We start from the raw sequence: 13,394 nt of genomic DNA, 5'->3' as shown, positions 1-13,394 counted from the left end.
GTGGATCAGTCGGGAAACAACACAGTATTAAGAATCAAGCGTATGTGAACTACTGAATGGGGTTATTTTTTATAAATTCAACTATTTTCTCTTGTGTAAACATCTTTTACATGAAATATCTTATTCAGGTCAGTACTAAATGAAAAATAACATGCATTTTGTATGAACCCTCTTAGTTTGGTAAAATAATTAACATTTTGCAGATTCTGCAAGTTGTATGTGTTTTTACAAATACCTCAGTGCAGTTTGGAAGGACTTAACTAAACTATGAAGAACGTGGTTGTTCGTCATGCTCAGTCATGTTTAGTTTCATCACTTATGCCAACAGACCGGACGTGGTTTGGCAACAGCAGACAGAGACATTCTGTGAAAAAATACTTTTTAATTACCAAAAGTGGCATACAAAACAAAACCTAGCACAAATATATATACAAATGATAATTTGTCAAAGGCAAAATCCTTTACATTTCACAATTCTTACTTTTTTCTCAAAATTGCTAGATAAACTTGCAGTTGTGAGTTATAAAGTTAGATTTGCAAGATATAAAGTTGCAGTTCTGAGAAATAAAGTCATAATTGTGACTTTATAACTCACAATAGTGAGTTTATATAATGAAATGCTGAATGCAATTAATGCAATTTTTTGCAATTTTAAAGTTTATATCAAAATCCTTGAGCAAAATCTATAATCAGTTAGGTGGTAATCTCAAATGACGTCTCATAACACATCTCCACAAATCTTTCATGAGGAGGCAATTTTCTGGAAGCCTGAGTTGGCGCTTCCTCAGCAGGTCAATGCTTAAACGCTTCCCAAGTGCAAGTTGAACCTAAGAACAGCCACAGAACCGCTACAGCATTCAAGACAGAAGATATGCTCAGAATTTAATCTACAATATTACTCCTTGGCATGCTGCAACCTTCAACATTTGCAAAACGTTCAGTATAACGAAACAGCAAATGCGTTCTGCTATTTAACTATTTAATTCCAGTTTGACAGGAAATAACCTGGAAAGACTTTTAGAGTTTTAACAACTCTTCTAAATAGTTATTTGGTCAAACTGCCAAAATGTACTCATTTTTACACCAAATTGGATAAAATAACCATTTTTGCTCATAAAGTATAACTGGATGAAACTCACTGATTTATAGATACAATGAGGTCTTATGACACCAATACAGCATTGTTTTCACATTGTATTTTTAAAGGGATGTTCAAGGTTCATTACGACTTAAAGGAGATGCATGTCATTTTTTATGTTAAAATACCTTATATTCCAGCTATATATAGATATAGACAGAAACACACAACCTCAGCCTAACATAAAACTGATTCCCTCTGGCAACAGTGAAAAACACTATAATGGTATCAAGACATTGCTCTGTTTGTTTCAGCACCCCGACACAGCAATATTGGCTCAACCAATAGCGTGAGTTTAGGATGGGACAATCTGTTTGTCTGACCAATTCAGGGGTAATGTTTGGGAAATCTGTTTTAAAACTGTCATTATTATTCCAACTCCGTTGGTGTCGCTAGTGGCGCAGCGAAGGAGCTTAAGCTTCACCAAAAATAAAAATTCTGTCACCCTCATGTCATTCCAAACCCCTAAGACCTTTGTTCATCTTTGGAACACAAATGAAGATATTTCTGATGAAATCCAAAAAGCTTTCTAACCCTGCACAGACAGCAACACAACTGAAATGTTCAAGGCACTGAAAGTTAGTAAGGACATTGTTAAATTTAAAATGTTGAAAGGGACGTCACCACCTGGCGGCTTTAGGATTAGTAAACGGTGAACAATATGCAACTGGTAAATATAGGAGAATATGTATGTTCAAACTTCCTGCTGCCAGCTGGTGGCACTATGACTATAACTGAATATTGGCATGTAGATGCCTTCAGACCAGGACTTTAATCAAACATATGAAGTTTGGTGCAGATTGATCATGGTATGTTTGAGGGTAAAACATGACATATCCTCTCGCCAACAGGTGGCGCTATGATTATAACTGAATTTTGGCATGTACCTGTGTTCATGTCAGGAATCTTATTAAATGTGACCCTGGACCACAAAACCAGTCATAAGGGTCAATTTTTCGAAACTGAGCTTTATACATCATCTGAAAGCTGACTAAATAAGCTTTCCATTGATGTATGGTTTGTTATGAAAGGATTATATTTTATATTTAATATTTGGCCGAGATACAACTATTTGAATATATGGAATCTGAGGGTGCAAGAAAATCAAAATATTAAGAAAATCACCTTTAAAGTTGTCCAAATTAAGCTCTTACCAAAGCATATCACTAATCAAAAATTAAGTTTTTATACATCTACAGTAGGAATTTTACAAAAAAATCTTCATGAAACATGATCTTTACTTAATTTCCTAATGATTTTTGGCATAAAAGAAAAATCAATAATTTTGACCCATACAATGTATTTTTGGCTATTGCTACAAATATACCCCAGCAACTTAAGACTGGTTTTGTGGTCCAGGGTCACAAATGTGTGAGGTTTGGGGCAGATCGGACATTGTATGGATGAAAATTCTAAATAACAGACTTCCTGTTGGGCTTCGTACTTTGCACTGGGAGACTTTTTTGTAAGTACTGGTGTGTTACATGTGTCTACCAAATTTTATACATGTATGTGAAACAGCTCGAGGGGCAAAATTTTTATAGGTGGTGCTATCGAGCCATTTTGCCAGACCCACTTCTGAAACCCATATCAGATGTAAATTTTCACCACTTTTGGCATGCAAAGTTTCTTGAGTTTTATAGCATGTTTAGGTCCTCAAAAATGTGATTCACTTTGGAGAAGAAGTTCCCTTTAAGATGTATTTAACCAGGAAGTCTACTTTTAAAATAGTGCTTTTTCAGTTCATACTGTACAGTTTGCAACATGCTAGTATTCCATTTCAGAGAATTCTCCCAGCAGTCATTTTGGTAACATAAATCCAAATAGAGAATGAAAAAACATGGTTAAAACCACAGTACCACACCCAAACTTTTCAGCGTCTGAAGGAAATCGGTTTCATTTCCTCTGCCAACCCTCACATCCTTATCTTGATGACAGACTGGATGCACGAAACCCTGTGTGTTACCTGACTGTTTTTCAATACTGAGAAAGCCAATGAACACTTTTGCAGCTTGATTTAGGTAGAGGAAGCACCTGTCTGCATATCAGAGCAACATTCTTTGGCCTTGAAGCTAGAGTCTTCTTTGTTCCTCACATGCTCCTCATAGTATCAGCTCGGCCATAGTGACCTTCACATCTGAAAATTCATGATTTAAACCAAAGCTGGATTATTTTAGGACATTTTGGGGTTTTTGACCTTTAGATCAGACTCTTTGTCAACCAATGCTTTTTCTCTTCTCTAATAAATGGTCTTCTGATACTTTGGACACTGAGAATCTTGATCCTCTGTTACTGGTGGTAACAGTAGGGCTTTGAACAGAGCTCTGATAGATAGACGGGTCTGATTTTCTGGATTCCCATGCGTGACATCCAGGCTTCTCTTCTTTCTCAGTTCCTTTTTTAACATTTTTACGATCGTTGGAGTCTTTGTGATGCTCTTTCAGCAGTGTCTGTTCCTCTTGGTTGTTGTTGTTGTTGTCGTTGAGACCATCCGTTGACTCTCCAGACGTGACCATGCACATGTTTGCGCTGACACTGAAACGGCGTTTCAGACGAGGAGAGTGATCGAGTGGGATGACCAGGGCACGCAATAAGTCACTACAGCTCTTGGACCGTGCCAGTTCCTCCTCTTGCTTCTTTTTCTTCCTTCTCTCATCTGCTCCGATGGCTTGGATGATGTCGCTGTAGTCCTCGACCTTCTCGGACATGAACTCAAAGATGTCGATGACGCCAGAGAGAGGTGGCGGCTTCGGAGCTTTTTTGATTTCTTTTTCTTCCGGTACGTCATCGATGGGCAGCCTGTGGCGTCTGAGCCTTCTTTTCTTCAGGACTTTATGAGCTTCGACCACCATATGGACATTCCAGCTGAAGAAGAGCGACAACCAGGCAAGACCCAGGCAGATCCATAACTGCACAAAGAATCTGTAGAGATTTGGGTAGTCCATATCTGGGTTCACTCCTATATGGAGAAACAAATGAATTTCCTTTATTCAACGTAATAAGCCACTTGTTTAATTTGCCTAGAGTTATTTTTAAACTACGTAGAAGCTGTTTTTAAACAGCATATGTTTATACAGAATTACAATCACAGGAAACGATGCATCATGGTGATGCATCGTAAGTTGGTTCACATGTACAGCGGACAGAAAGATGATACACGCTGAGAGATGAACCCAAGATTTGCGCCTCATCTCTGATTAACAGAGGAGCAAGCTAAATTTTGTGTTTTTTTAACGTACGGCTACACTGTAAAAAAACAATTTGTTGAGTCAACTTAAAATAATTTGTAACCTGGCTGCCTTAAAATTTTAAGTTCAGTCAACTCAAAAGTTTATTCAACCTGAAATGTTAAATTATACTAAATGACAACTTAGATATTTGAGTTGAATCAACTTCAAATTTTAAGGCAGCTGGGTTACTTATCTGTTAAGTTTAGCAGACACAAATATCTAAGTTGTTACTTAGTACAACTTAACATTTCAAGTTGACTAAACTTATTTTAGGTCACTGAACTTAAAATTTTAAGGCAGCAGGGTAACAAATTGTGTTTTTTAATTTTTTTACAGTGTACTCTCTGCTGGGCACAAAGAGTAGGTTTTTTTTTTTTTTACGTTTATATTACCATCAACTCTATATTACCAAAGTACCACTTACTCAGCAATTTTAAATGTACACAGAATATCATATTGTGTGTGGAAAATAGTTTACTTATAGCTATTAGTTATTATTAGTATTATAGTTAACTAAAACTAAAACCATAAAAAAGGGTACTTGAAATAAATGTTAACTGAAACGAGAAACCCAACTTACTGATCTGCTATAAGCTATAGAATTCTTCATCTTCTGATGACCCAAAATTTAAGTCAGTATCTCCTCCTAGAGCATTAAAGCTACAACCATCAAACTTGCGTCAGACTTGCAGACCGATCTGAAGTTAGTTGCTATATCCTTTCTGAACTGATCCGGCTTTTGGTTTTCGAAAACCAGACTATCAAACCACCTTAAATCCTATAGATTTTCACTTTTATACAAAAGAGACCTATGGTGCATCTAAGCTGTTTATTGCTATAGCAAAATTTAACAACTCCCTACTTAAAAAAACAGTTAAAACAGCTTAAGCTGAATGGCCACTTTGGCTGGTCTCCCAGGCTGGTTTTAAAGTGGTTTAAGCCACTTTTTAGTTGGTCAGCTTTGTCTTAGCTGGCCAAGCTGGGAGACCTGCTAAAAGACCAGCCAAGGTTAAACCAGCTATTTTCAGCTTAAATCAGCCAAGACTAGACAACCAACCTAGGCTAGTTTTTAGCAGTTTTTTACTATATCAACTGGTTTAAGCTGGTTTCAACATGTTAATCATGCTAACAACATGCTAGTCATGGTAGCAACACGCTGATTATGCTAGTAACTTGTTAATCATGCTAAAAACTGCCAGTAACTTTCTAATCACGCTAGGAAGTGATTGACATAATTATTTCATTTAAATGTAAATGCTTACAAATGTCATTAAACGTTTAATTTATAGCATCATGGACATCTTGAAAATCAAATGATTTTGCTGTTAATGTACAACACTTTTGCTGCTATTGGGTTATGGTTAGGGACAGGTTTGGTTTAAGGGTTGGTTAAGGGCTCAACCTTGTACATTGTTCAATTTGAGTCCTATAAGGGAACACGGTTCAATCTGTTTATATTACATTGTTTTGATAAATGAAGTATTTTTTGAAAAATTTATCTGGTTTTCACCTGTTGATGTATGATTCAAGGAATATTCTGTTTAATGATACACAATAGTATACTAATATAAATCTTGAGGCAATAAAACATGTTTTGCACCCAAATTACAGCATGTGTTATGTATTTAGCAAGCATTTAGCTAAACTTAACTAACCACCTATTACACAAACGCTGTTACAGCAGCTAAAAGTCCAATGCACAAAATGATTAGTACAAATTTATAATAGGGCTGTCAGTTTAACGCATTAACATAATTAGTTATGAAAAAATAATGCGATTAAAATATTATCCTCATGTCGTTTCAAACCTTTCATTTGTGGAACATGAAAGAGGGTATTATGGTAAAAAAAGCTGTTTTGGTTACCAGTGACTTTCAGTGTATGAACAAAAAATACTGAAATGTTTCTCAAATGATCTTTCATGTTCCATAGCCTACGCCGGGACTTCACAGCCTAAATGTTTGTGTGTAATAAATTCTATGTTGAATCAAATAAAATATTTCTTTCTAAAGCTACAATTTGTAAAGTCTAACTGATACTTTCTCATTTAACACATAAATAGCTTTAAATAATTTTTTGTGGGTATTTTCACAGTTAACATTTATTTTGCGATTAATTAGATTAGCCATTTCATCGAAACATCATCTAATTAATTTGATTAAAATGTTTAATTGACTGACAGCCCTAATTTATAAACATTTACAAATCAGGAATAGTCTCCACTTTAGATTGGGTTTTGCAAAAACACATAACTAATGATTAATAATTTATTTGGAAAAAAAAAAAAAAAGTGTAAATAGGGTGATTTCAGCTCATTTTGGACACATTTTGCCATCAAGATGGCTGCTCATAAAGGTACTAATGATTAGTAAATGTCAATAAACATTTACAAGTGATGAACAGTTTCCATGACTAATAAATGATTCAAGACAGGGGTGCCCAACCCTGTTCCTGGAGATCAACCCTTCTGCAGAGTTTAATTCCAACCCTAATCAAACACACCTTTCTGTAATTATCAAGTGCTCCTTCAGATCCTAATTAGCTGGTTCAGGTGTGTTTGGTCAGGGTTGGAGCTGAACTCTGCAGGAAGGTTGATCTCCAGGACTAGGGTTAAGCACCCCTAATTAAAAGACGTGTAAACAGAAATCTACACAACAAACAAAAAAAAAAAATTATATATATATAAAACTGCAAAGAGATTTTTAAAAAGGTGTCTGGTGGTCTGTGGAAAATTTGACTATATATATATATAGTCCACAGATAAATTTTCCACAGACCACCAGACACCTTTTTAAAAATATCTTTGCAGTTCCCTGACTACAGTTTGGTAACTCTTGGGCTCATCTCTCACATTTTTTTCAGCAAAAATCTAAAAATCTATTTGCAACTGTATAGTTACCTGCTACATAGTCACCAAAACCAACAGTGGTCAAGGTGGTGAAAGAGAAGTACAGGCCTTCTAAGTAAGTCCAGTTCTCAAATCTCATGAATACGAAGGCTGGGAAGATCAAGTGAACCAGGAAACCCCATAAGAGGAACACAATTGTGCAGATGAACTGTACTTTTTTCTGCAGTGAAAGAAAAAAACAGAATTAGGGATGTTAATAATATTGATTTTCTCTTTAAAAAGTGAAGGCTCTGATTGTGATATTCTTACCACGGAGAGGTGTTTATGGAGGAGCACCTGACTCAGACTCTTTGCCCTGCTGCCAAAGAAAGTACCTAGCTCACTTATCCAGGTGAGGCAAAGAGGAATCCCACAGAGCCCATACAGGATATAGAATAAACGGCCATAGGTTGTCTTTGGTGCAACATTGCCATAACCTGAAATCATTGAGTAGAAATGTCTCTAAAATATTTTTATTTGGTGTAAAGCCAGATCATCAGGTGTTTTTCTCCACAAGGAAAAAAAAAATAAAAAATAATATTATATATATATATATATATATATATATATATATATATATATATATATATATATAAATAATACACACATAGGTGCCTAAACGTTTGTGAACCCTTTCCTATATTATCTATACCCTTTCCTATACCCTTAACTATATTTCCGCATACATATGACCAAAAAGAATCAGATTTTTCTGAAAGCTGACAAAGACAACCCAAATGAGATGAAAATATATAGTTTGTCATTTATTTCCTGAAAAAAAAAAATGGTCCAGTCTTACATAGTAAGAGTTGTTGTTGCTCATCAGACTAGAAAAGGTTACAAAACCATCTCTAAAGAGTTTGGACTCACAAATCCACAGTCAGACAGATTGTTTACAAATGGAGGGAATTCAAGACCACTATTACCCCTCCTAGGAGTGGTCGACCTACAAAGATCACTCCAAAGCAAGAATTGTAATAGTCTGCAAGGGACCTCAGGGTAACTTTTAAGCACATAAAGACCTTTCTCACATTGGTTAATATTAATGTTCACGAGTGCATCATCAGGAGAACACTGATCAACCATGGTATGAATGGCAAGCAGAAAGCCACAACAACAAAAAACACTGCTGTCAAGTCTGCAGTTTGCTAAAGATCACGTGGACAAGTAAGAGGGCTATTGGAGAAATGTTTTGTGGACAGATGAGACCAAAATAAAACTTTTTGGGTTTAAATGAGAAGTGCTATGTTTGGAAAAAAAAAAAAAAAAAAAAACAAAAAAAAAAAAAAAAAAAAAAAACTTTATTTCAGCATAAGAACCTCATTCCATCTGTAAAACATGGTGGTGGTAGTATCATGGTTTGGGCCTGTTTCACTGCATCTTGGCCAGAATGGCTTGCCATCATTGATGGAACAATGAATTCTGAACTATTCCAGCAAATTCTAAAGGAAAATGTCAGGACATCTGTCCAAGAACTGAATCTTAGAAAAAAAAGTGGGTCATGTAGCAAGACAACGACCCCAAGCACACAAGTCATTCTACCAAAAAAAATGGAGAAAAGAGCAAGGTTAATGATTTATCCAATTAAAATGTTAATGGAGGAAACCCACCAATATCACAGGGTTCACGTGTTTCTGCACTGAAGAATGGGCTAAAATTCCTACAAGCTGTTGTACAGGACTGATCAGCAGTTACAAAATATGTTACCTGCGGTTATTGCTTCAAATTGTATTCACACCAGATACTTAAAGCAAAGATTCACATACTTTTGCAACTCGCAAATATTTAACACTGTATCATGTTTCTCAGTAAATAAATGACAAAGTATATTTTTTGTCTCATTTGTTTGATTGGGTTCTCTTTGTCAACTTTCAGGACTTGTGTAAAAATCTGATGATGTTTTGTGTTCTACTTATAAAAGAATGTAGAAAATTCTAAATGCTTCACAAAGTTTCAAGCAGCACCATATGTGTGTGAAATAAAAATAAACAAAAAATAAGTAAAATCTATCAATAAAGGTAACTGACTTTTTATCATACAAGTCTGACTTGTAAAAAAAAAAAAAAAAAAAAGTAGTCAGATTAATGAGATACAACCTCATAATTGCATGACAAAAAGTCTAAACTCTACATAAAAAGTCACAATTATCTCTATCTTTTTATTTTTATTCTGTTCAGGAAATAAGACCAGAATTTGTAGATGTAAACTCGTAGATATTAATTCAAAAGAGATAGAAATTCATAATCGTGAGAGGGGAAAAAAATGTCTGAATTCTGTCTCAGAAATGCAAGACATAAACTAATAAAATTGCGAGATATAAATTCATAATTGTGAGAAAAACTCTCTCACAATTATGATTTTATTTCTTGCAATTATGATTTTCCCCCCTCAGAATAACAAATAAAAAGGTCTGAATTGTGAGAATAACCATTTTTAATAATAATTCATTACTTCTACTAATAACAATGCTATGACACTTAAATAAAACAAAGATTTTCTCATTATTTATTCATTATTTTTGAGTGCTCTACTATTGTCATAAATTAATAACACTTACTCATGGCTGATTTAACATGACGCAAGGTTGAATCACTACTCATAATTTCGATTCTGGGTTTTTATAATAAAAAGATATGAACCTGAAGTATTTTTAACTTACAACAGGCTTACAAAAAGTCAGTACAGTTCATGTACCTATGGTAGTGATGACTGTGGCAGCAAAAACAACAGCGTTCTCCCAACTCCAGTTCTTGAATTGTTTTTCTCCTGTTACAGTCACACCTCTTCCAGCTGCTGTGGCTACAACCTGATGTTTAAACATAAAACAGAATATTAACAGTTATTAAACAATATACAAAAGAGAATATTTGAACATAGCATGAAGAGAGAAAACAAAATTTGCATGTAAACACAGACGATGAAAGAAGAATTCTACGCATTTCAAATTACATCTAAAAGAAACTTAATAAGCAAATCGGATAAAAAAAAAAGTCAAGCTGAAAAAGGTAATACTTCAAAGGACTTTATATTTGACAAAGGAAGACTTTAAAGAATTTTTTCTCATATTTTTAATATTGTGTCTTCATTTCATCTCACCTCACGGTTACCAATTTTATTTTTTACTCCAAGGAGGAAACAGGCTTCCATACATAAGTCAAAACAACAGGAAAAGAGGAAGAGTGCTTAGTGTTTGTGGAGATATCAGCAAAATAAACCCTTGTCTTCATATACACTAGTTAGAGTCAGCATGGCTGCAGTCAGCCGATCTCTGTGACCGTAAACATGGCTATTTAAATGCCTAAATTAGCGATTGCGCAAACAAACACACCCAACTCAAATCAACCCAAAGTGTAGGATGCCCCAGTTTCGATCTCCTTGACTTCACTTAGAAGTATAATGTGATGTGTCTCTGAAAAAAAACTTACTTTAAATGTAATTTTCATACAACAAAAACACTGTTGTATCACTATCTTCTAGCTTGTTCATGTAAATATCAGTATTTAGCTTATGCCACCACAATGGCGTTGTTTGAAAACCAGAGGAACAGGTTTTCTTTGCCACATCATGTTACATCACGCCCAACAAACCTAAGTATGAGGACTCGACAGTTGTGTGTTTTTTTTTTCTTTTTCCCCAAATCAGGACATTAATGGTAAAATATGGTATTATTAACTAGAAAAAATAGCTTTCACAAATGCACATGGTAAAATTTAAGTACAATTTTAAGTAAAAGTTGCAGTACTTAAAAAGTGCAGTTGTCATTTTAGTGAACCATATTTAGTGTCATATTAGAAAACACATAATAGAATATAAAAACCCAGAACTTACATAATAACAGTCATGCAAAGTGTTTTTAAAAGCTGTGATTAGTCACTATAGGTGGCATGTTGTCAGTATCAATATTGTAAATGACATTCCAAGAGTTGTAAAACAAGTACATGCACTTATGTACAGAGCAATGCCATTACTGTGTACTGTACTGCGTATTTACTGATGTCATTCATAAAATGTTCTTCAGGTTTGACTGAATTAATGCTGTAGTTTTCATTTGCAAGATCATGTAACAAATTACAAAAGCTCACACACCTTAGTGTGTATATAGTAAACATCTGTGGTTACCATATGAGATAAGATTTTAATACTAGTTATCCTATTTCAATTTTTAATTTAGACGTTGATATACTACCGGTCAAAAGTTTTTGAACAGTAAGATTTTTTGTTTATTTGTTTAAAGGATTCTTCTGCTCACTGCATTTATTTATGCATTTAAAATATCTGCTTTCTATTTGAATACATTTTAAAATGTAATTTATTCTTGTGATCAAAGTTAAATTTTCAGCAGCATTACTCCAGTCTTCAGTGTCAAATGATCCTTCAGAAATCATTCTAATATGCTGGTTTGCTGTTCAAGAAACAATTTTATTATTAAGATTATCAATATTTAAAAGTTAAGTAAATTTTTTCAGGTTTCTTTGATGAATAGAAACATCCAAATATCAGGATTTATCTGAAATAAAAAGCTTTTGTAACGTTATACACTATACCATTCAAAAGCTTGGAGGTTTTTTTTTTTTTTTTCAAATAGAAAACAGCTATTTTAAATATTAAAATAATAATAATAATAATAATAATAACAACAACAACAACAATAACAATAATATATAGTACAGCAAAAACAGTGAAAAAAAGAATATATATATATATATATATATATATATATATATAATTATTATTATTATTATTATTTATTTATGTATTTTTTTATTGTTTTTGCTGTACTTTGGATCAAATAAATGCAGGCTTGGTGAGCAGAAGAGAGAAAAAACATATAGTAGTGACTAGTGGTGTAAATAAACAACCATAAAAATGTGTATAAGAACTGGTTTGTTGAATAACCATTAGGATGAGCTGGATCAAACTCGTGTCAAATGAATCAGAATTAGATGATTACTGAAACTGTAGTCTATAATGTATCATAAGGCATTTACTGTAAATCCATTAAAACTTACTAGGTGGAGTGAAAGGTTTCGTTGCGATTTTGTCTCTTGAATTGAAATAAAAAAATATTAGTCCTAAAATTAGACCTAGAAGTTATGAAGCTATAACCAGTTTTGAAAATAGTTCCAAAGCGAAACAAGCGCTTGCTTTGTTTTCATATTCGATGCATAAAGCACCTGTGCGCGTTTTCTCGTGGTAGTTAGTCGCGTTTGATTGTGTCCACAATCTGTGACTGGCAAAGGCACATTCCTAAGACTGACTTCGCCACTTTTATTGCCGACGGGGGAAAAGTCCACAAACTTGGAACAATCGCGCCTTAGTCTTTTTTAGGTTCGCCAAACCCCGCCACCTCCAGAGATTTGACACGTTTGGGACAAAGATTCGCTTTGAGAAATACTCTAAACTTGCATTAAATTCAGACTAAAACTTCTTAGCAGTCGATTGTGTGAGAGAAGATGCACTATAGCAATGGTAAATGTATTGGAAACAATAACTGAAACTTCAAGAACACTCGGACAACGCTTGGAAACTTTTCCCAAGAGCTTCTGAAAAGTTTGCCTAAACAAAGTCACCAAACTGTTTTTGTAAACACCACTTGAGGGATCAAACTATATAGCCTACCTTAATAATTTGGTTCAAATCCTCCTTTGTTAAGCAGGGATATTTCTGTAATAAATAGTCAGTGTGGTTGTTATATTCCTCCAAAGCTGCATTTAAATGCGGCTCCTCGAGGAACTGAAATATCGCGGCTCCGATGGACAAGTAGAAAATGATGATTGAGGTCAGAATAGGTCCTTTATCTGCCATAATACTGATGTAGATCCTTCTCTGTGCTCAGTTACATCAAAGTAACAACTACTACTGAAGTCTCCTAAGTTTCTGGTGATGTGTTACTTAAACGTAATGATGCGGGTGAGGAGGAAGTGGAATTCGGAGCCACGCCTGTAGGTGTGAACGCGAGGAGGGTATGCCTTGTCTGGCTATAAACTGCATGGCTTTGCTAGAGGCTACGGTTTTTGTGATCTTTTCTTTGGTTTTATGGCTTTAATAACTTTTAAAATGCGTTTTAGTTTTAAGGCATGACCCTTACAAATATTGAAAGACAGACAAAGGGGTCTTTTCTCAGAGGTTATACCTGCTC

General features: G+C 34.5%; 1 protein-coding gene across 1 annotated transcript; it reads right to left on the bottom strand.

The window, feature by feature from the left end:
• Window positions 1-2,194: 2,194 nt before the first annotated feature.
• On the bottom strand, window positions 2,195-13,147 carry kcnk5b (potassium channel, subfamily K, member 5b). The gene is made up of 5 exons (XM_051138873.1): window positions 12,875-13,147; window positions 9,950-10,061; window positions 7,526-7,692; window positions 7,268-7,436; window positions 2,195-4,097 (listed from the first exon to the last, which is right to left on the bottom strand). Exons 1-5 carry the CDS (start codon window positions 13,058-13,060, stop codon window positions 3,355-3,357), a joined length of 1,377 nt encoding a protein of 458 aa, XP_050994830.1. The 5' UTR covers window positions 13,061-13,147; the 3' UTR covers window positions 2,195-3,354.
• Window positions 13,148-13,394: the final 247 nt, after the last annotated feature.

Source organism: Labeo rohita, chromosome 20, assembly GCF_022985175.1.
Source record: "Labeo rohita strain BAU-BD-2019 chromosome 20, IGBB_LRoh.1.0, whole genome shotgun sequence".
Taxonomy (NCBI): Eukaryota; Metazoa; Chordata; class Actinopteri; order Cypriniformes; family Cyprinidae; genus Labeo; species Labeo rohita.
This window is presented reverse-complemented; position numbering and strand designations above follow the sequence as displayed.

Bases quoted from the DNA above. Each gene is read 5' to 3' on its own strand.
- kcnk5b (XM_051138873.1), bottom strand. From the start codon at position 13,060: ATGGCAGATAAAGGACCTATTCTGACCTCAATCATCATTTTCTACTTG. The intron at 7,693-9,949 runs GTACATGAACTG...CAATGATTTCAG, and splicing joins CACAGTCATCACTACCATAG to GTTATGGCAATGTTGCACCA. The intron at 7,437-7,525 runs GTAAGAATATCA...CTTTCACTGCAG, and splicing joins TCCATAAACACCTCTCCGTG to AAAAAAGTACAGTTCATCTG.